Source organism: Aegilops tauschii, chromosome 3 (assembly GCF_002575655.3).
Source record: "Aegilops tauschii subsp. strangulata cultivar AL8/78 chromosome 3, Aet v6.0, whole genome shotgun sequence".
Lineage (NCBI taxonomy): Eukaryota > Viridiplantae > Streptophyta > Magnoliopsida > Poales > Poaceae > Aegilops > Aegilops tauschii.
In genome coordinates this window covers 421,257,535-421,277,894 of record NC_053037.3, presented here as the reverse complement: position 1 = coordinate 421,277,894, position 20,360 = coordinate 421,257,535, and the positions used below count along the sequence as shown (strand labels likewise).

Below are 20,360 nucleotides of genomic sequence, written 5' to 3'. Positions count from 1 at the left end.
GCGGAAATAAACCGCGGACCAAGGTGGGATGGGGTGGTGGGAGGAGAGACGAAAAAAAAAACAGCGAAAATAAACCGCGGAGACGATTCACTAACTCGTCCATTAGGAGTAGAGATAGTGCATGCTGGAAGGTTACAGGAGTACTTAAGCATTACCCTTACAGCCGGGCTCCACCGGGACTCACACACGCACGCTTACAGACACGTCATCGGCCAATGGGCCTGCCCTGTCATACACCGCCTTGTCAGTAGGTGGGGGTGTGACAGAAGTCGACGATGCCCAGGAGCTGTCCGCGCCCCACGCGCGGGATGCGCAGGCAGCCGCCTCGCTGGTGGCCATGGCAGGGTCGAGGATGCGGTCGGCCTCGACCTCGTCCTCGGCAGCAGGGTGATAGCTGGCTGGTGGCGCGAGGAAAAGCTCGTGCACGGCGTCGAGGTGGTGCCCTTCCTTCTCCTCTCTCATTTCCCTCCGGTCTTCTCTCTCGATCCCGTTTCTCTGCATCGCTTGGGGTTGGAGATGGCGAGCCGTGGCGGCGCAGAACGGGGGCACGGGCATAGGAGGAGGCCAGACGAGCTTGGGGGCGGCGTTTTTGGGCGAGCTCGAGGCCGGAGAGGAGCGAGGCCGAGCTTGGCATGCGGCAGACGAGCTCGCCGGGCAGAGCTGGTTGCGGACGGCGGAGAGAGCACGAATATGGCTGGGTTCTCCTTCGGGTGGGGAACCCCATCCCGTCCTCCGCCATCCTCTCCCGCGAATTTGGGCCGCCGCCGAAGAAATTTTCCAGAAAGAAGGTCTGACCCAGCTGAACGCGATGTGTTATTCTGTGCCACGGTACACCTGATCCTCCACGTCCTGAACCACGGAACATGAACTCTGATGAAATTGGCGGCGCTTGCCTAGGCCCCGAACAAAACTGTACGACGATTTTCCAGAGAACCGGGCCGGCATTTTCATCATTTGAAAAAAAAAGAGAACCGGACCGGGCCAATGAGGACCCTATCTTAAATCTCCACCGTTCCACCCTTATCAACCCCGCCTCCAACCCCTTTCGTTATCCATCTTTCCCTCCCTCTCTTAGGCTCCTCTGCTCACTACTGCTACCCCTTCTGCTCCTGCACCTCCGTCCCAGTAATGCTTAGCTTGTAGACAGTGCACCTACCTCATCCCAGCTGCCTCTCCCCTTACCTTAGCTGATTGCTTGGGAAATTGACCTTCCATTTTGCTTCCTCGGGCCATCGGTACATCCTTGTCGGTGTACTGTCAAGAGCAGCTGAGCGCCAGGCCATCAGTAAATTCTTGGACCTGCTATTTATTATTTGGTTTCATATGTCTTCGTGTGTGTGTGTGTGTGTGTGTGTGTGTGTGTGTGTGAATTCACAGCTGTGTGGCCTTTTCTTGGCAATTTTTGTTTTAGCGTGCGCTTAATCGATATCCCTGGTGGCTTCTGTGTTTTGATATGTTTATGCGCATAACATTGTTCGTGCCTCCCTCGATGTGCAGTGTGGGCATGGAACAACGAACACTGCGTCGCAGTTAAGCTCTCTCATATTGTGCCCATTTGAAATTGGATATCCTTTCTATGGTTGTGTATATTTCCAATTCCCAAAACATCTTTCTCTTATTGTGAACTAGTTATTTGGAATCCAGAATTTTTAGCATTTCTGCCTGTGTCATGGTAAATTAGCCTCTTGACTTCTTGAGCCTGTTCCCATGTCCCTCGTTGCAGGCATGGTTGGAAATTCAGTCCCCTACTGCCTTGTTCACCCTTCTGTAGTCATCTTCTTTCTATCCATCATTTGCGCAGATTTTATGTCGAAGTGATTTTTCTTCTTCAAAATGGATTAGATGTAACTTAGTCCATTGGTTCTGCTAATATACCTTATACTTTATCCCTTCGTAGCTGGCGGCTTGATGATTTATTTTTTGGATTTCAGTCAGTTGTACCATCTATATATCATCACACACAATTATCTCATTTGGAATCACAGGAGGTAAAAAAAATGTCGACTTGAATTGATGTTATGGTGTTAACGCAACCATTGTTGCTTGCACTTCATTCTCACCATTGGTACATCTTTTTCTGGTCAATCCTGTGTTGTGGGGTGTGACTATGTCTCTTTCACGTCTAAGTAGTGTGTATATGCACATGTCAATGATAGCTCCCTGTTTTGTCCTAACTTCAGTTTTATAGCCCTACCCCTGCAACCACCATCACTCTCTTCTATTCTGTTCTTTCTAACGTGTGCCACATGTTTAGGTAGCGGTTGTGAATCCAACTGTTGTTTAATTTACTTTTTGACCGTATGATCTAGGTGGGAATCTTCTGCTGAGCTTGCTCACCGTTTGGCGCGCGTATGGCGCCCAAGAGCAAGCGTGGCAAGGCCAAGGGTGAGAAGAAGAAGAAAGATGAGAAAGGTATTGTTGACATGACGCCTTGATTGGCTTTTGCTTGCAATAGTGGGAGAAGATAGTTGCTCTCTTGAGCTGATCATTTGCGAATTTCTTCGATGAATTACCAGTGCTCCCTGTGGCCATTGACATCACCGTCAACCTCCCAGATCAGTCCGATGTAATTCTCAAGGTTTAGCTTCTTGCTGCCACAGTTCTTTCTGCACTGTTTGTTTTCCTTGATGCGTGATTTCAGCAACAAGTATTCCTTCTTTGCTTGGCGCAGGGGATTTCCACGGACAGGATCATCGATGTGAGGAGGCTGCTCTGCGTCAACACTGCCACATGTGCAATCACAAACTACTCTCTCTCGCATGAGGTATTTATAACGTTTTCGTTTTCTCTTCATACTATATTACCGCAGTGAACATCATTTTAATTCAATCCTGTTGTATGATTTCATTTGTCGGTAGACTCGTAATGGCCACTTGAAGGATGGCGCTGATGTTGTGACACTGAAGCCATATACTCTCATCCTGGTAGAAGGTACATCTTATATCTGCAAAATAAGGATTTATTTTCTCAAGGCATCTTTAATCGACCCAAATAAATTTCTAATCACCCAAACCCTTTTTTACTTAGGTTCATCTAATCCATTCCCAAAACATGCATAACTCCCAGAAGGTTTTTAGCTGACACAAAAAACAACCCTCCCCTTCTAACATTTTGGCTTCCACCACTGCCACACAATGCCCTCCCCAATACCGCCACACGCAAGAGTAAATTTTATTATTGCTAGGGTTGTTTGCCATAATATTTGCTGTGAGAGTCAGCAAACACTAGATGTTTGTAACATACATGATGGCTAAATATATGTTATACAACTTCAATTTTAATGCATTTTATCATTGGATTTCGATTAGAATGCAGCATCCAAAAATGCATGATATTTTGGTAGTTAGATTTTAAGAGCGGTTTTTTTGAAGTTGACTTTTGCGGTTGGATTAGAGATACCCTTAGATTGGTTAAACCCATTGTTTCTAGACATGTGTTCTGTAAATTGTACCTTTGCACACCTATACACCTGACTGCACCTTCATTTGCATCATTTTGTCTTTGATTTCCATATATCCTTTTGTTACTATTAAATTCTCTTCTATAGTGTCTAGGGATAAACCATCCGTAACACTACATCTTAAACTCCAAAGATTCACAATGCAGGGGAGTACGACGAGGATAGCGCGTTGGTGCATGTACGGCGGCTGCTGGACATCGTTGCGTGCACCGCCTCCTTCGGCTCTCCGCCGCCGCCTCCTCCTCCTCCATCCCCCAAGGACGCCGATGCCACCAAGGAGCCCTCCAACTCCAGCTCCAAGCCTGCAACAGCTGCCTCCTCGGGTGGGCGTCGCATGGGCTCGCCGCCGCCCCTGCCCAAGGAGTCAGCTGCGAAGGATGCCGATGCAGCGGCGGCCAAGGAGGACGCGGTCTCAGCAGAGCTGGAGGCAGAGATGAGCGGTGCATGCCCCCGCCTCGGAGCGTTCTACGAGTTCTTCTCCCTCGCTAACCTCTCACCGCCCCTCCACTGTAAGTAAAACCTCTCTCACAGCCTTTCCAAAGCCCTGTAACTGATCTCTCTATTTCACGCTCTCGTTTCATGACTTCTGACTCGAACTGTAAACTTATGCCCAATGCTACGTGCCGGCAGGCCGATCCCAGCCCCCTCCCGAGCCATGGATTGCTTTTCACCATGGCCGTTGGATCTCGCCCAACACAGCGCATAGGAGGACAGCGTTCGCATCCCTCGCTCACAGGCGCACATGGGGAATAGATGGTGCGCACATCTCATGCTTACATGGGCGCACGGAGCCTACTCCCACTCGCCTCGCTCAAATATCCCACCCACGCCCACAAGAGCCTCGTCTTTGACGGCTCGCAGAGTCGCACTCCCCGTATGCAGCACAGCCAGCAGCAGCGTGGGCCGGCTCGCTCCCAGCAGCCCTGCCGTCCTCGAAGCAGCCCTTGCCGGCACTCGTAGCAGAGGGCGTCACTGGTCGCAGCATCGGATGTCTGGCTCGCAGCGGTTGCCGTCGCCGTCGCAGCATAGGCCGTCTGACTCGCAGCAGTGATGTTGCCGTCATAGCACCACATTCGCGTGCTCTTAGCAGCGGTTGTCGCCGCTCACAGCACCGGTCGTTGCCGATGCAGTAGTGCGGCCCTGGCTCGCAGCAGGAGCCGTCACCATAGCAGCACCATGTCCGCGCGCTCGTAGCAGCGGCCGCCGCTGTTCGCAGCAGTGGTTGCCGCCGTCGCAGTACCCGGTGGTCGGCATCGCACCTTGTGGTCACTGTCTAGCACCACGACAGAGAGGATGATGCTGTACCGGTCCTCACGGAAGAGGAATTAGTGTCTGCAAACTCGTGCAGAGATAAGGCTGAGGGACCACATGAGTGGTGCGTGGGGCCCACGGGTACGTGGCGGGTGAGCACATGATGCGGCCGACGCGAGATTAGAATGGGCCGCCAGGTACTAATTGTTTTCCTAAACTTATTTGCAACAAAAGAACATTAAGGTGCCGTACTACTGCCAGCATTAGATTTGGAACCTCTGCCTTGATCTAGTTGTCCATATATCTTTGCTGTCTGCGTCACCATGCTTTGTCCTTGAGATGTTAGTTCATGTAATTGAACACTTTCCTCATTATTTTGAATGCTAAGCGTGAGATATCAGCTTGAAATTTGTTGAGCTGAACATTTCTCTAGCGAGGCAAATTCTTCCGTTTGCTGAGTTATTTTAACTCTTTCAATCAGTTATAAAGAGAGTGACTCAACCTCGACAGGAGGAGCAACCGTCTGATGATCATCTCTTCTTCCTTGAGGTAATCATGGGTAATAGTTATATCTTTGACAGCATTTTTGCGCTAAGATGCCTGCTAATTACATCACATGTGCCCTAATTGGAGAATTGTTGGCTGACTTTCAGGCAAAGCTTTGTAATGGGAAATTTTTCATTGTTGAAGCTCGGAGAAAGGGGTTCTTTAGTTTTGGGAAACAGCGTGTTTTGTGCCACAATCTTGTCGACCTATTGAGGCATCTCAGCAGAGCATTCAATAATGTTCGTTTATCTCACATTCTGGTTGTAAATTTTATATTAGGGTAATCTAAATTGTTACTCCCTCCGTCCCATAATGTAAGACGTTTTTGCAAACTATGTTAACTTACAAAAACGTCTTATGTTATGGGAGGAGGGAGTATCTAATAATCTTTCATCCTGTATTGTATTTTACCTTGTTATTAGATACCCCACTTAAAGCTGTAGCCTCTTCTGGACAAATGAACTTATATACACTTTAGAGATGAAATGTAGTTAATAACAGCAGATTTTTTAATCTATTTTTAATGTATATATGTGTGTGAACATTTGTGGTGTAGTGTGTACGCTTTTGTGCAGTAGTAATTGAGACGATGAAATTGAGAGAAGATAAGTAATAATCAGGATAAAATTCCTAACTTACCTCAGCCACAAGAAGGTTTGAATTGGTAAAGTCTATTTCGGCAGCAGCACCGTGTCCTCCACTTTCAAGTTTCTACTGCCAAAAATAACAATCTGCCTACCAGATTTTTCACTTATTCGGATTGAAATTACGTACTAAAAATTGATAGTTCAGCATGCCAGTGCATTGTTGTAGGTTTGGAAAGTGGCATTTGCCAATACTGTACAGTGGAAGTGTCAAATTCCATTCTAGAAACTATTTGAGGTTCTTAACTACCAACAATTTTATAGCACTATTTAACTATTTCTGTAAGCCACTGTGCAGTCTCATTTTCCATATCTCTAATTCTTTTCTATGACCTTGTTATATGAATTTAATCCTTTATGGTGCTTGCATATATATTAGGCATACGAGGATCTTATGAAGGCATTTTTGGAACGGAACAAGGTGTGTTGTTACCCTTTTTTGGGTGTTTCATTGTACCTATCTTTTTCTAAATTTCAATGGAAACTTTTCACAAGACAGTGAATTTGCATTTGGATTATTGTGTGCTTGGGCATAATGATTGATCTGAAAAGGAGTTGAATATATTTTAATGCACTTTAAATATCAAACAACAATTTGGGTTGTCTTCTAGGAATATCTACCTTCCTTCTACAGTTATGCTGATGTTCATATTCAGTTTCTTCCATTTGGGGCTCCTCTAGTATGTTGCGCTTGATTATTACATATTTACTCGCAGGTTCATATGAATCATGTTTTTGTATTCCATCCGCCATCAGACAACAGTTTTCCTATCTAATGCTGCATCATGACCTAATTATAACTACTTGTATGTTGCAGTTCGGAAATTTTCCTTATGGTTATCGTGCAAATACGTGGCTTGTTCCTCCGATTGCTGCCCAGTCACCATCAACATTTCCTCCCCTTCCTGCTGAGGATGAAACTTGGGGAGGCAATGGAGGTGGTTGGGGAAGGGATGGCAAAAGTGACATGTTGCCATGGGCAGATGAGTTCCTGTATCTCACATCCATGCCTTGCAAAACTGCTGAGGAGAGGGAAATTCGTGACAGGAGAGCATTCCTACTGCACAGTCTATTCGTAGATGTTGCCATCTTTAGAACTATTGCAGCCATCCGGCATTTAATGGAGAGTACAGATGTGTCAACAGCAATCAAGATAGATGAGGTCTTGCATTCTGAGACGGTGGGAAATTTTAGCATCACTGTCACAAGAGATTCTTCAGATGCAAGCTGCAAGCTGGACACTAAGATAGATGGAAGCCGAGCCACAGGAATGGACTCTAAGCATCTTGGAGAGAGAAACCTTTTGAAAGGAATAACTGCCGATGAAAACACTGCTGCACATGTATAAGTTCAAAATTAAGGTGATCTTTCTCATATTCAGGTAAAAGAGAGGCTTTTCCTAATTTTGTCTCTAATTTGCAGGATGTTGACAGTTTGGGCATCGTGAATATTAGATACTGTGGGTATGTTGCTGTAGCAAAGGTTAGCAATTACGAGAAAACTATTGTGGCTTCTTCTATTAAGCCTGCTGATATCACGGATCAACCTGAAGGGGGTGCCCATGCATTGAACATTAACAGGTTGGTAGCAATGCTTTGTTTTGTTTTTCTAGTTATCCACAAAGTTTATGCTGCTTATCCCATTTTTTCATTAATATATATATATATATATATATATATATATATTTATTTATTTATTGTTTTAGTTTGAGGATGCTCCTAAATGAAGCCAATGCAACTGGAGAAAAAAAGTTACCAACACAAAGTCATAGGCAGGAAGAACTAACTGCAGCACAAACTTATGCTGAGAACTTGTTGAAGGAAAGTCTTCAAAATCTTGAGGAAGAGGAGACTGATAAACAATCATTTATGAGATGGGAACTTGGTGCGTGTTGGGTTCAGCACTTGCAAGATCTGAAAAAATCTGACAAAGACAAAAAACAAGGTGATGGGAAGGAAAAGAAGAAAATGGTGGACAAAGCTGTGAAAGAGACAAAGATTGAAGGGCTTGGGAAGCCTCTCAAAGCTCTTAAGCACCCTAAGAATGCGGTTGATGCTTCTGGCAAGGGATCCTCATCAGGGAACAAAAGTTTGACTGATGCAACAAGCTCTGGGGAAAACCAGAAAGTCAACCCATCATCTGTTGAATCGCCTCAAGGAGACTGCATCGCCTCCGAGAGTGAAATCTTGCTGAAGGATGTATTACTGGATTCCGCCTTTACAAGGTTGAAAGATTCAGAAACAGGACTCCACCAGAAGGTAGAAATGCATTAATTTTCATAGCAAAATATGATTTCGCATCTGCCCTTTGCTGTCTTGCATATCCAACTCATACCCTCCTCATTTCAGCATTTAGTTTTATAAATAAATGTCCTATTTAAAATAGAGTTTCCTTGTGATTATTAATCTTTGGCAATCATATACAATTCATATATAACTGTCAGTATTAAATTTCATGTGATACTGTGTTTGCCAATATTGTGGATATCAAGGTATGCTGTGGAGGGGTTCATGAAATGTGTTCTTACCTGACTCAGAACCTCAAAATTGTGGAGCCTACCTCAGGTGCACTAGGGGTTGATAAATTGTAGTGCAGCTGGCTAGGGGTCTTGTGCTTTCCCACCCTACACCTGCTCGAGGCCTCGCTTAAGCAGGGTGCTAACGCTTGTTCTTCTAAATTAAAATTTCACCGGTGCTAGTGCCTGTGGACGAGTGTTTTTTACATCAGCGCGTGGTACTTCAAACAACATCAAATATGCAAGCATTTTCACCTTTCTTGATTTTGTCAGATCCACTTCTGAATTCTACAAAATAAAAAATCAATTGTATGAAACAGACCACGTATTGTTTTAGCACCCTTGCTTACCAAGTGGCCATTTGTAGCTACTAATCATGCATAAAGTTCATAGACTAATCTCTTGTGCTCCACAGTCACCATCTGAGTTGATTGAGATGGCTCTGAAGTTCTATGATGAAGTTGCGCTTCCTAAGCTGGTACGCATCATCATATAGGACATGAATAAGTTCCCACATGCTTATCCTTTTTAGTCATGAGGCATAATAACTAACCAGGAAATTATTTAGGTTGCCGATTTTGGTTCATTGGAACTTTCACCTGTTGATGGTAGGACCTTGACAGATTTCATGCATACGAGGGGCCTACAGATGCGCTCCCTAGGACGAGTTGTAAGTTTGCAACAATTTTTCATTTGAACATGATGAAATGTCATTTCTTTTTTAGTGCTTGATATGTGCTAATCTAAGAATTCCCTATGTAGGTCAAACTTTCAGAGAAGCTCTCACACGTACAGTCCCTTTGTGTGCATGAAATGATAGTGAGAGCATTCAAGCACATTGTCCGATCTGTGATTGCAGCTACTTCAGACATGCGACAATTAGCATTAACAATAGCTGCAGTGCTGAACTTACTTCTTGGTGTTCCCGAATCTGAATTTTCTGGAAGTTCTCCTGCTGTGCATCCCCTAGTGTGGAGATGGCTTGTTGCTTTCTTGAAAAAGCGATACCAGTATGACCTCACAGAGCAACATTACGTTGATGTGAGGAAATACGCTATATTGAGAGGACTATGCCATAAGGTAAACATGTTTGAATCTTTTTAACATTTCTCACACTCGGTGCATTTTATTGAGCTTAAAGGTTGCTTTTAGGTGGGCATTGAATTAGCACCCCGAGATTTCGTCATGGATTCTGCTTTCCCGTTTTACAAACAGGACATTATTAGCCTTGTCCCCGTACATAAGGTAAAAGTATTTTCCTCAGTTCAATTGTTTTTATCATACTGTACAAAAATCACATTGTGCTGTCATGGCTTGATCATCACATATGGCTATCAGTGTTTTGAGAACTTGTTAGATAAATGAGTGGCACATAAACACAACTGACGTGTTTTTAAAAAAATGCAGCAAGTTGCATGCTCATCTGCAGATGGAAGGCAACTTCTAGAATCCTCCAAAACGGCTCTTGACAAGGGTAAACTTGAAGATGCTGTTAATTATGGAACCAAGGTACCTTGTAAAATCTTGTGCATTTCCTTTTTGCAATTCCTTAGCTGTCATATCTTGGGAACTCATAAATTATTTTATCTATGAATGTAGGCTCTTGCCAAGCTCATAATGGTGTGTGGTCCCTATCATCGAATGACGGCTGGAGCTTATAGCCTTCTAGCTGTTGTTTTGTACCACACTGGTGATTTTAATCAGGTAAATCGTTATTCAGGTGCACAGCAGATAGTTTGTAATAATTGCTATGCATGTTTTGAAGACAATTGAAGTGATAGCAATGTTTAGTTAAGTGAGGAATTGTTGAACGTCAGAGATAGAAAGACTTGTGCCATTGCACTTTCTTCATGTAGATATTTGTGTAAACTCAGAAATAATATATACTTTTAGCATTCTCTGCTAAGCAAGTTTTCAGTTACACCGAGTGAAAGATACTTAAAGGTGTTATAATTTTGGATTACACTAACTATAACACCGAAGGAACATATAGGGAAGAATATAGTACAAATTCTGATAAAAGTGTGAATTTCTTCCAGTTTTAGGAGTTACGTTAACATCAGCAGATCTTAAGTTTTTCTGCATATTAATAACTAGTGAAGTTGAAAATTGCAGGCTACAATATATCAGCAAAAGGCCCTAGATATCAATGAAAGGGAACTTGGGCTTGATCATCCTGATACGATGAAGAGTTACGGAGACCTTGCTGTTTTCTACTATCGTTTACAGCATACAGAACTGGCTCTGAAGTAAGTTCAGTTTATGAAATACTCTTTTTTTATTCATGCAGCAAATCTACAGTTTCACAAGGGCTGAGAAAGTCATTCCAGGTGTAAGTTGAAGACAAGTTACATATATCCAAAAGAGTAGGAGACCTCCCTTAGGGTATTTTATCTAGCAAAGTGCTATGTCATGCTGATGAATTTTGCCATATTAAATAGTCTTGCTATTGCTGCCAAGAATATATTTACTATCTTCTCAGGTTATAGCTGTTTTTTTCGCAAACTTATTATGTCAAATGTGCATTTTTGTTTCTCTCTCTCTATGCTTTATTGTTTGGATTAAAAAACTAATCTTGTCTTATGATAATAATGCTAAAAGTGAGTAGGAACTAGCTGCTTAGTCTTCTGAGTCTCCAATTTCTTTGTAGTGTGGTTTTGTGTCTGAGATGCTATCTCTCAGCTCTCACTCCATTATTTTTAATTACAACAGTTGAAATAATATAACTAGACCCTTGCATGAATGCCATCAACATATAACCATCAAACCTAATGCTGGCGACTCATAAATGCTAAGTGAATCCTTAGGTAGTGATATGTTTCCCTGATATTGTAGCTAAACCACAAGCATATGTATTATCTTTTTTATTCTTGGGCAAGGTTGCAGAGGGTAAAAATGGTATGGTATTTGCTTCTAGCCTCAAATTATTAAATTATTAATTGATGTCATGTAAAACTCTTATCGAGGATGGACCATAATTCCCTTAAGGTCATATGTCTTTATAGACTGAAGATTCAATAACTGTTTATTTACCTGTGTATGAGCTTGTCTTGAAGGTTATTTCATAGATATCAAAGCTATTGCAATATGTGAAAAATCTAAGATTTGAATAAACAATGTGCTATACCTGCTATCCTCTTGATACTCCTTGCAGTATATGACCCTAATGATTTAGATTCATTGCTACAGTGTCTACAAAAAATTAACCTTTGGTGCAAATTAGGTACGTCAAGCGTGCATTATATCTTCTACATCTTACATGCGGGCCATCTCATCCAAACACAGCTGCGACATATATTAATGTAGCCATGATGGAGGAAGGCTTGGGGAATGTGCATGTAGCTCTTAGGTACTTGCACAAAGCTTTAAAATGCAACCAGAGATTACTTGGGCCTGATCATATCCAGGTAATTGTCTTTCTCAACATTTAAAAAAAACTTATGGCAAATAGCATGCTTTTGTTATTTTGGGGTGAAATGTACACTTAGTTAGAATAATTATTAAATGTGAATGATGTTCATTTCGTGCCACTTTACAAATTATACTTGTTGACTTGACAACACATCAAAAAATCTTAACAAGCTATTGTCAAAACAATCAGGAACGAATTGTTGGTTAGTTCCAACAGACATATGTCGATGATAAGTCAAATTATGCAAGGCTAGGCGCTGTCAAGATTGCATCATTGGACCCCTCTGGGCCAGGGCATGGGCCACAGAGCCCAAGAGAGGCATCACCGACCAAGGAGGAAACTTACCATGCGACATATGAGGAATCCCTATAGGATACGTAGGAAAGGCTGAATGTTTTGATATCAATACCAGTCCGGACTCCTACCACCTACATGTCTGATGCACTGACATGGCGACCGCCATGCCAGTGCTATATAAGGCCAAGATCCGGTTTCGCATAGCCTAGATCCTATACACCATGTAGAGATTTCGGCGCTTCCCGTCGAGACCTGGCATATCTCATCGAGTTACCACAATTCACCGAGTACCCCCCCCCCCCCCCCCTCCCCTCTCCTGACATTGTAATCGATCCCTTGTATTATCCCCGCATATAAGAAAAATAGCAAGGCAGGAAGTTGCGCTTTCACCCACCTTGGGGGCTTGAACCTCGCTATATCGTGTGTCCCATTCTTTGTTCTAGATGCACCGGTAGCTTGACGTGACGTTCCCGCGACTACAAATCCATGTACTCATTCTAGTAACGCTATTAGGACACGACAAAAAAATCTGTCAACGATATGGAAGTATGATTCCACGCATTAGATTTCAAGTCTTTCTTGCTTGCCTTGGTCCTCACATAAATCCGCCTTTTGGGAAAGCACTTCCTCATGCTCCTTGCAGCTGGAGATTTTTCCTGGCCTCCACAATTCTAGATATGAGCTTACAAGGTTGTCCCCTCATGTTGCCACATTGTATGTGCATTCATAGTGGTGTGCACATCCGTGGTTCTAATCTCAAAAAAATTGTAGAATCATGATGAGCAACATTGGGTGTGGTATTAATGACCCACAAGTGTAGGGGATCGCAACAATCTTTGAGGAAAGTATTACAACCAAGTTTATTGGTTTAACACAAGGGGAGCCAAAGAATTCTTATAAGTCTTAGGAGTTGAGTTGTCAATTCAACCACACCTGAAAAAGAATACTTGCTCGACATATTTTATTAGTAGCAAAAGCGATGCAGTGATTGTAGTTGTGGCTGCGGAAATAATAACAAAAGCAGCAATTCCCGGCAGTTGCCAAGAACAAGAGTAACATAAAGAGATCAACAAGTATGAAAAGCGTAGGCATGGGAGTGAATAATGGACGTTGCATGGATGAAATCAAATATGTAATAGATGTAACACAATCATAGCAAAAGTGTGGAAAGAACTGCCGGGAAGTTAAGAGGACAAAATCATAACAAAAGTGCTTGGAAAAATAGATACATTTGAGACGTATCAGGTACATGCATGGAGCTTCAAGTTAGCTGGATACTTGCATAACCAAGGAACTACATCAGGATCGCTATGAGAAGCATTCGGTTGGTTACGCTGAGGCCTACCTCACCCCACAAAATGTCCTCTCTGTGATAAGGTGGAGGAAACTATTACACATCTATTGGTTGACCGCGTCTTCTCCCAAACAGGTTTGGATAGGGACCCTTCAATATGTTGGCCTAGTGCACTCAGTACCGGTCCGTCCGGCTCCAATGCGGTGACACCGGCGGGTGCCACCATTCCTTCCTAGAGGGTGTCGATGGTAGCCATCCCCCACTTCCCTCCGCGTGCCGGGGGAAACCCTAGGACACGTCCGGGCACGTCGTCGGCGTCGCATCCCTTCTTGGAGGTGCTGCTTGGTATGCGGCGCGGAGCCTTGGGCTGTGGTGGTTTGTTTTCGGAGGGCGCAACGGTGGCGGGTCATCCGCGCTTTGTCGAGCTGCCGTTGTTGGCATTTGTTTCTTCTTTTTCTTTTAGGCTTGATGTGCTGCTCGCCCCAGCAATGCTATGTGTATGATGTTTGTTGCTTTGGAATACAAAGCAGGGGAAACCCTTTTTCGGTAAAAGCTTTGTGTCTCGGTGGATTGGTAGAAAGAAGAGTTTGTAGAAGCCCTAAGAAGGGCAACACCCGATAATTACAGCACGATCCCTCTAATCTCTATACACGGCCAACACCTGGAGCAAAGCCGCCAGACCCCTCGCACCCGTCGACACCCATTGCTTGGCTTTGGCCTTGATCATGTCAAGCAGGCGAGCTGTACCGACAATAGCCGAGGATGTGCCTTTCCGGACCAATAAGAATGGGCATGGGTCGGCCCACTCGCTGCCTGCAGCAACGGGGTGAGCCGCTACAGTCATGGGCAAGATGAGCATGTGAGTGGCCCGAAGAGACGGCACGGGCACCGCTACCACCCGGTCCGAGCTCAAAGAGCAGGATGGAGCCAGACTACCGGAGGTGCCAGCGCTAGCGACGCAGTCGGCTGAGCGGATAGCGCCACCTCACGTCATGGAAGCCGCGTCCTCTTCATGCTCCGGTTTGCCGTGGAGGCTGCCGGGGGAAGACCTCTCTGGCCCTGCGCGTGGCCAGCACCGGTCGCACCTGTTGAAGTGTATATGTGGATTGCCTAGCCCTTTTCATCAGTTCGGACTTTTGATTGCATTGGCTAGTGCATGAAGCTTAGCAGCACCACCCGCGTCCCTAGCCACTTAGTGCGGCGACGGGGGTGGCGACTGCTGCACCGGTTGAGGAGGGGGTGGTCTCGGCTGTTGCGCAAGTGGCTCAGGATGCGCAGCCCTGCCCCTGGCGACCAGCGCGGCGGCAGGGTAAACGGTGTTGGATGCCCCGCCAAGTTGCGTGCGGAGGATTAAGTCGAGGAAGTGACGGAGGGTGTCCGTGCTGGCTCATCGTCCGACAATGACGGGAGTATGGGAGAAGCAGTCGCTCGCATGTTCCACAACTCAAGAAAACGCAAAAGTGCCTCGATGCATTTCAGACCCAGAAATAAGTGTTTTTTTTATCATTTTCCATGATTAACTGTTAGATTCAAGTGACATATTCTTCTGTTTTGTGTAGACTGCTGCAAGCTACCATGCTATCGCCATTGCTCTCTCATTGATGGAAGCTTATTCGTTGAGTGTTCAGCATGAGCAGACAACCTTGCAAATTCTTCGTGCAAAGCTTGGACCAGATGATCTTCGGACTCAGGTTTACTTCTACTAAATGATATTATTGTAATGCTGAAAACCTACTCCCTCTGTTACCAATGGATGTCATTTTAGAATACATTTAGTATAAAAGAATTAACTTTTGAGCACTAATATAAACTAATGTATTTTATTTTAAATATGAAAATAATATTAGTAGATTTTCCATCAAAGTACTTCTGTAATACTAATTGTGCATTCGAGAGCCAGTCAATGCCCAAACGGCATCTAGTTAGTAACAGAAGTACCTCGATTCTTTTCCCACTTGAACTATTACCTTAGCTATATGAAGAAAACCATTCCCTTTTCAATTATTTGCAAGGACAATCTTAATATTGTTGCCTTCCACATTACAGGATGCTGCAGCCTGGCTTGAATACTTTGAATCAAAAGTAATTGAGCAACAAGAAGCTGCCCGCAATGGAACTCGAAAACCCGATGCATCAATAGCTAGTAAAGGACACCTAAGGTGCGATTTAGTTCTGCAAATGAAAGCAAAATTAATCCTAGAGAAACTTCTATTGTGCTGTGCTAGCTAGTGCACAGCACATAATCTTGTATCAGTTATCATAGATATTTGGATAATGTACACTGTTTTGGACTATAGAGATGCTATAGTAACTGTATTTGTTTGCCCTTGCAGTGTATCTGATCTTCTTGATTACATCAATCCCAACAAAGAAAACAGAGGAAGAGATTCTGAATCAGGCAAGAGGAGGTACTCAAGCATAAAGGTTAGTTGCTAATTTTTACTTCGGCTAAAATTGTTTTCAAGATAATAATTATGTTCTCATTAAGGAACAAGTTTAACTAAGGCAGAGAGAAATAAGAGCTGCGAGATGGTTACCATAGTATAATAGTATTAAATGAATATTTAACTCATAGTGCAATTGGTCAGTTTCTCAAAGAGAAAAAGGAAGACTTACAATTGTTCACAACAAAGTTATTTCTTGTTAATATTGCTGACAGGCAGCAAAATAGTATATTTCGGTTTACATAATGACTAAGTAGATAACATGCAATAATATTTTGTATCTTTCGTGGATTGAGCCTGTGCCGGTGGCTCTCATTTATTCTGTAGTGTTACCAATATGATTTCTACTCCTGGAGAGCTCTTATCATGATAGCAGCTTACTGGAATATCTATGGTTAATACTACCCTATCCAATCAAGTAGTACTTGATATCGCTACCATGTAAGTGTGGATGTTAGATAATCTGGTCAGGTAATTTCGATGGTTACTCTGTCTATGCAGTTTCAGTTCTACCAATTCAGACAGTGTTCAAACTACACAATTCCGGCCCTTCCTGTATATCTGGAACTCAATGAACCTGGTTTCCTTTTTCCTCAATGCTAAAAGTTACACTACATTTTTCTTCCATGAAAGCATTCATGTTATCACTCGAGTAACTTGACATTTAGTATTTTAGCATTACTGTACATGGCACTTTAGAATTTATTCATTGTATACTCGTCCTGTCAGGTTTTATCACATTCGAGTGAGAATTCAAACATAGAAAGTCCTGATATATCTCCAAGAGATTCTGCTATTGCAATCACAGACGAGGAAAAACGAATTAAGGGGCCGTTGCAAGATGATAGTGCTAAGATCATGGATATTATTGAAACTGAGGTTAAAGAGAGTCCTTTATCCGTGGAGGCTTCACCACCTTCTGAACAGCTGGTAGAGAGAGCTGAGGTGAACATCAGTCCACCTGAGGAAGTTTTTAATGAAGAACAGGATGATGGCTGGCAGCCTGTTCAAAGACCTAAAACAGCTGCAGTTTTAGGAAAACAGATAAAGCATTACCGTCCTGCCATCAGAAGAACGTATGACCCTGAGAATCATGCTCCAACAGATGCTTCCCAATATAAGCCAAGGAATTCCTATTCAAATAACCGTTATTACTTCTTAAAGAAGAAAACTATCGTACCTGCAGCATACGCAGATCCTCAGCAGCCTATGAAAGTCCAGACATCAAGTGCCAGGTTTGGTCGTAAGATATACAAGGCTATGACCTACCGGATTAAGCTAGGGACAGCATCCGCAGAAGTGCAAGATAGTTCTAGGCTCACAGAGAAGATGGGTGGTAAAGAAGAACCCCAAATAGCGTATTCACATGTACACAATCATACGGCAGATCTGAAAGGAAGTGAGCCACATGGACCTTGGGTTGAAAGTACCGGAAACCCACCATCATACAAAGATGTTGCATTGGCACGTCCAGGTACAATAGCCAAGACTCAAATACAAAAACCTAAAGATGATGTACTGCAACCATCACTTGGTCAAATTATCGCACAAGAAATGAAGGATTCCTTGGTAGATGCAGTTCAAGTGGACCAGAGGTCCGTGTCCTCAAGTACCAATAATTCCAAAGAGGTAAACATTGTGCCGACAGAAATGCAGCATTCAGAACAAAGAGAAGAGTCACATAGGGAACATGAGATTGACGACACTGGGAAAGATAGTTTGCCAGATAAATTAACATCAAATACTGAAAAACCTTCTGCTGGTGGCCCTGCAGATAGTAAGACAGACACGGCCTTACTCAGTAACAATGATCAAGAACCAACAAGCAGTGACAATTTTGGTGCAGCCACTGAGTTCTCAGATTCAACAGTACCCACAGAAGCTGAAAATAGTGGAAAGTCTGGCATACAATTTCTAGAAGAATCTCTACCTACTAACAGTGAACCTATTACAGTTTCAGCACATACGGTAAGTATGAAGGGAGGCGTTGGAGGTGTTGAAAGTGAGAAGTCAAAGCCTGACTTGCTTCTAAGTAATATTGATATAAGAGAGATGTCTAATAAGAAGCTATCTGCTGCTGCACCTCCATTCAATCCGTCTCCTCCAGCTATCCTCAGCCCACTTGCTGTAAGTGTCGGTCTCCCACCACCAGGTGCTGTTCCAGGTGTCGGCCCTTGGCCTATGAATGTCTCCATGCATCCTGGACATTCAAATATGGTGCCAAACGGTCCTCCGCTGTGCACATCCCCACATCATTTGTACCCCCCTGCTCCTCGGTCTCCTAATCTCTTGCATCATGTGCCATTTCTTTATCCACCATATAGTCAACCGCAGATGGTTCCAAGCAGCACATTTCCCATGAACACCACTATTTTTCGCCCTAACCATTATGGATGGCAACCTTACATGAGCCCAGCTGCATCTGAGTTTGTGCCTGGACCACCATGGTCAAACAATCATCCAGTCGCATACACCCCCAGCCCACATGTTGCTGACACTATTTCTCAGTCTTTAGCAGATACACATGTTCTATCTGATGCAGCTGTTGTTAGTATAGGACCTTCGCTGGACAGCAATATGGTTGCAGTAAGGGAGGAACTGGAGGTCCCTGTGGAGGTATGCAGTGGCAATTTGATCAGCAATAAATTTGTGGGAGAGGAACATGACAAAGAGTTAAAGGATGCTGTTAATGCTGCACTTAATCCTGACAAGCCAGGAGATAGCATGTTTGATATTGGTGGAACGAAGCTGGGAGGCAGCATGAAGAATGAAGATGAGGGTAGTTTTAGGATATTTGTAAAGGGGAAAGGCAGGCGAAAGCAAACTCTGAGGATCCCGATAAGTTTGCTTAACAAGACATATAGTTCACGTTCCTTCAAGCTTGACTTCAACAGAGTAGTCAGAGAGAATGACATCTTCAGGCCATCGGACGTTTCTTTTGCTGAAGTAGTTTCTTCTGGCAACTGAGAAATATTCCACCAGAGTCGAATATTGACCTATACCATCATTACCCAAAGAGAACTACGATGGATCTCTCATTTGAAAGATACTGAAATGTGACACTCTTATTTTTGTCTTGAGCATTCGGAAGGCAGCAACAGTGCTCCTTCAGTGTTCCAGGTAATCATTTTTACCAATATTGTAAGAAGTCTTTGCTCCCCAATAATTTTCTTTTGCTCCCCTATTATAGATCTCAATCATCTAATATGCTAGGTGTCGCTTTTCAATTTTCTAGATCTGAAATTCTTCAATCCAAGCTACTCTGAAAAAATGGATGTGTTTTGTTTCCACTTCAAATCAGGTATGGCTCCCTTCTCAGTAATCATTTTAGCCTGTTACATGTTGAACTTGTTTGTAGCCCATATACGGATCAGTTTTGGGTGTAGCTCTTGGTAATGACTACATCTTGCTATAAGCATATATAAAAAGATTACTGTTCTTTGAAGCACCTTTGGGACCTGCACAGATACGACACATGTAAAGAGAGGGTTAGTTAGTCACTGCTCCAGTAAAAGGATGGACAGGAGAAAACCTACCTTATTTTCTCAGTTCAGCCTATGTTAAAAGTACAATGTTTCCATGTTACATCTTTCATCTACTCCCTCTGTCCGAAAAACCTTGTCCCTCAAATGGATGTATCTAGCACCTGAAAAAGCTTGTCCCTTAAATGGATGTATCTAGCACCAGGTGCTAGATACATCCATTTGAAGGACAAACTTTTTCGGACGGAGGGAGTATGTATTAATAGTAGCATATTACAGCATCTTTCATCTATCATAGTTCAGCCTATGCATATTATAGCGACAGTTACTTTGGGACGGAGGGAGTATTTATTTGCAGCTTCCAAGCTACTTTTTCTTGTAGTGACGTGTTAGCTAACTGTTCTCTGTTCGCACATTGCTCTCAGATGTCGACAATTCCTTGTGGAGTGCAAAAGATTGCAGAGAGTTTTGCGAGATCCGGAACTAATACAAGACGGTAGTGTTAGCAAAAAGATACTCTACATGGCAGGCTGATTCTTTTCTACAATTTTGATAGACTGAGTAGAATGGTTTCCTCAAAAAACTGGGCTGAATTTTGGTCGTATGGAACTTAGCTTCTAGAAATTTAGAAATTGGTTTGCTCACTGCATCCTGTAATAATCTCTCGCGTCTTTTGTGAGAGAAACTGATGTTATTCTTTTGATGAGAATAGTAACAAGAGTATCTCCAGCAGCTCTTCTCTCCCCCAATAATTTTTCTTTGATAGAGAGTTTGACCAAAAAAAGTACACTAGCAGCTCCCCTTTCCAATAAATTATTGATGATCATTCAAAAGGGTCCATCGACACCTCCGCCACATATTCAATGCGGGTCTCCGTTGACGGGCAGACAGCTCAGACTACCCACTAGTAACTTAGATCAGGACAACATGCATATGTTACAGTTTATGCTACTACCTCTACTATTGTGATCATATGTGTGATGTCATGCAACACTTTACTTATTAGATTGTAAAC

At 43.4% G+C, this 20,360-nt stretch overlaps 1 protein-coding gene across 4 annotated transcripts; it reads left to right on the top strand.

The window, feature by feature from the left end:
* The first annotated feature begins 231 nt into the window (after positions 1–231).
* LOC109780191 (protein REDUCED CHLOROPLAST COVERAGE 1) lies at positions 232–20,077 on the top strand. Of its 4 annotated transcripts, XM_020338771.4 has the most exons (27): positions 1,032–1,285; positions 1,498–1,529; positions 2,310–2,412; positions 2,517–2,578; positions 2,672–2,764; positions 2,859–2,931; positions 3,607–3,969; positions 5,193–5,260; positions 5,365–5,496; positions 6,281–6,322; positions 6,719–7,243; positions 7,324–7,481; positions 7,607–8,159; positions 8,832–8,894; positions 8,985–9,086; positions 9,179–9,496; positions 9,569–9,661; positions 9,824–9,925; positions 10,016–10,120; positions 10,532–10,665; positions 11,640–11,823; positions 14,979–15,110; positions 15,466–15,578; positions 15,753–15,843; positions 16,593–18,983; positions 19,099–19,164; positions 19,771–20,077. In XM_020338771.4, the coding sequence occupies exons 3-25, from the start codon at positions 2,352–2,354 to the stop codon at positions 18,828–18,830; spliced, it is 5,805 nt and encodes a 1,934-aa protein (XP_020194360.1). In that variant the 5' UTR covers positions 1,032–1,285; positions 1,498–1,529; positions 2,310–2,351; the 3' UTR covers positions 18,831–18,983; positions 19,099–19,164; positions 19,771–20,077. The 4 variants fall into 4 exon arrangements, with proteins under 4 accessions (XP_020194361.1, XP_020194360.1, XP_020194359.1 ...); XM_020338772.4 differs by lacking the exons at positions 1,032–1,285; positions 1,498–1,529 and adding an exon at positions 232–435; XM_020338770.4 differs by lacking the exon at positions 1,498–1,529.
* The last annotated feature ends 283 nt before the right edge of the window (positions 20,078–20,360 follow it).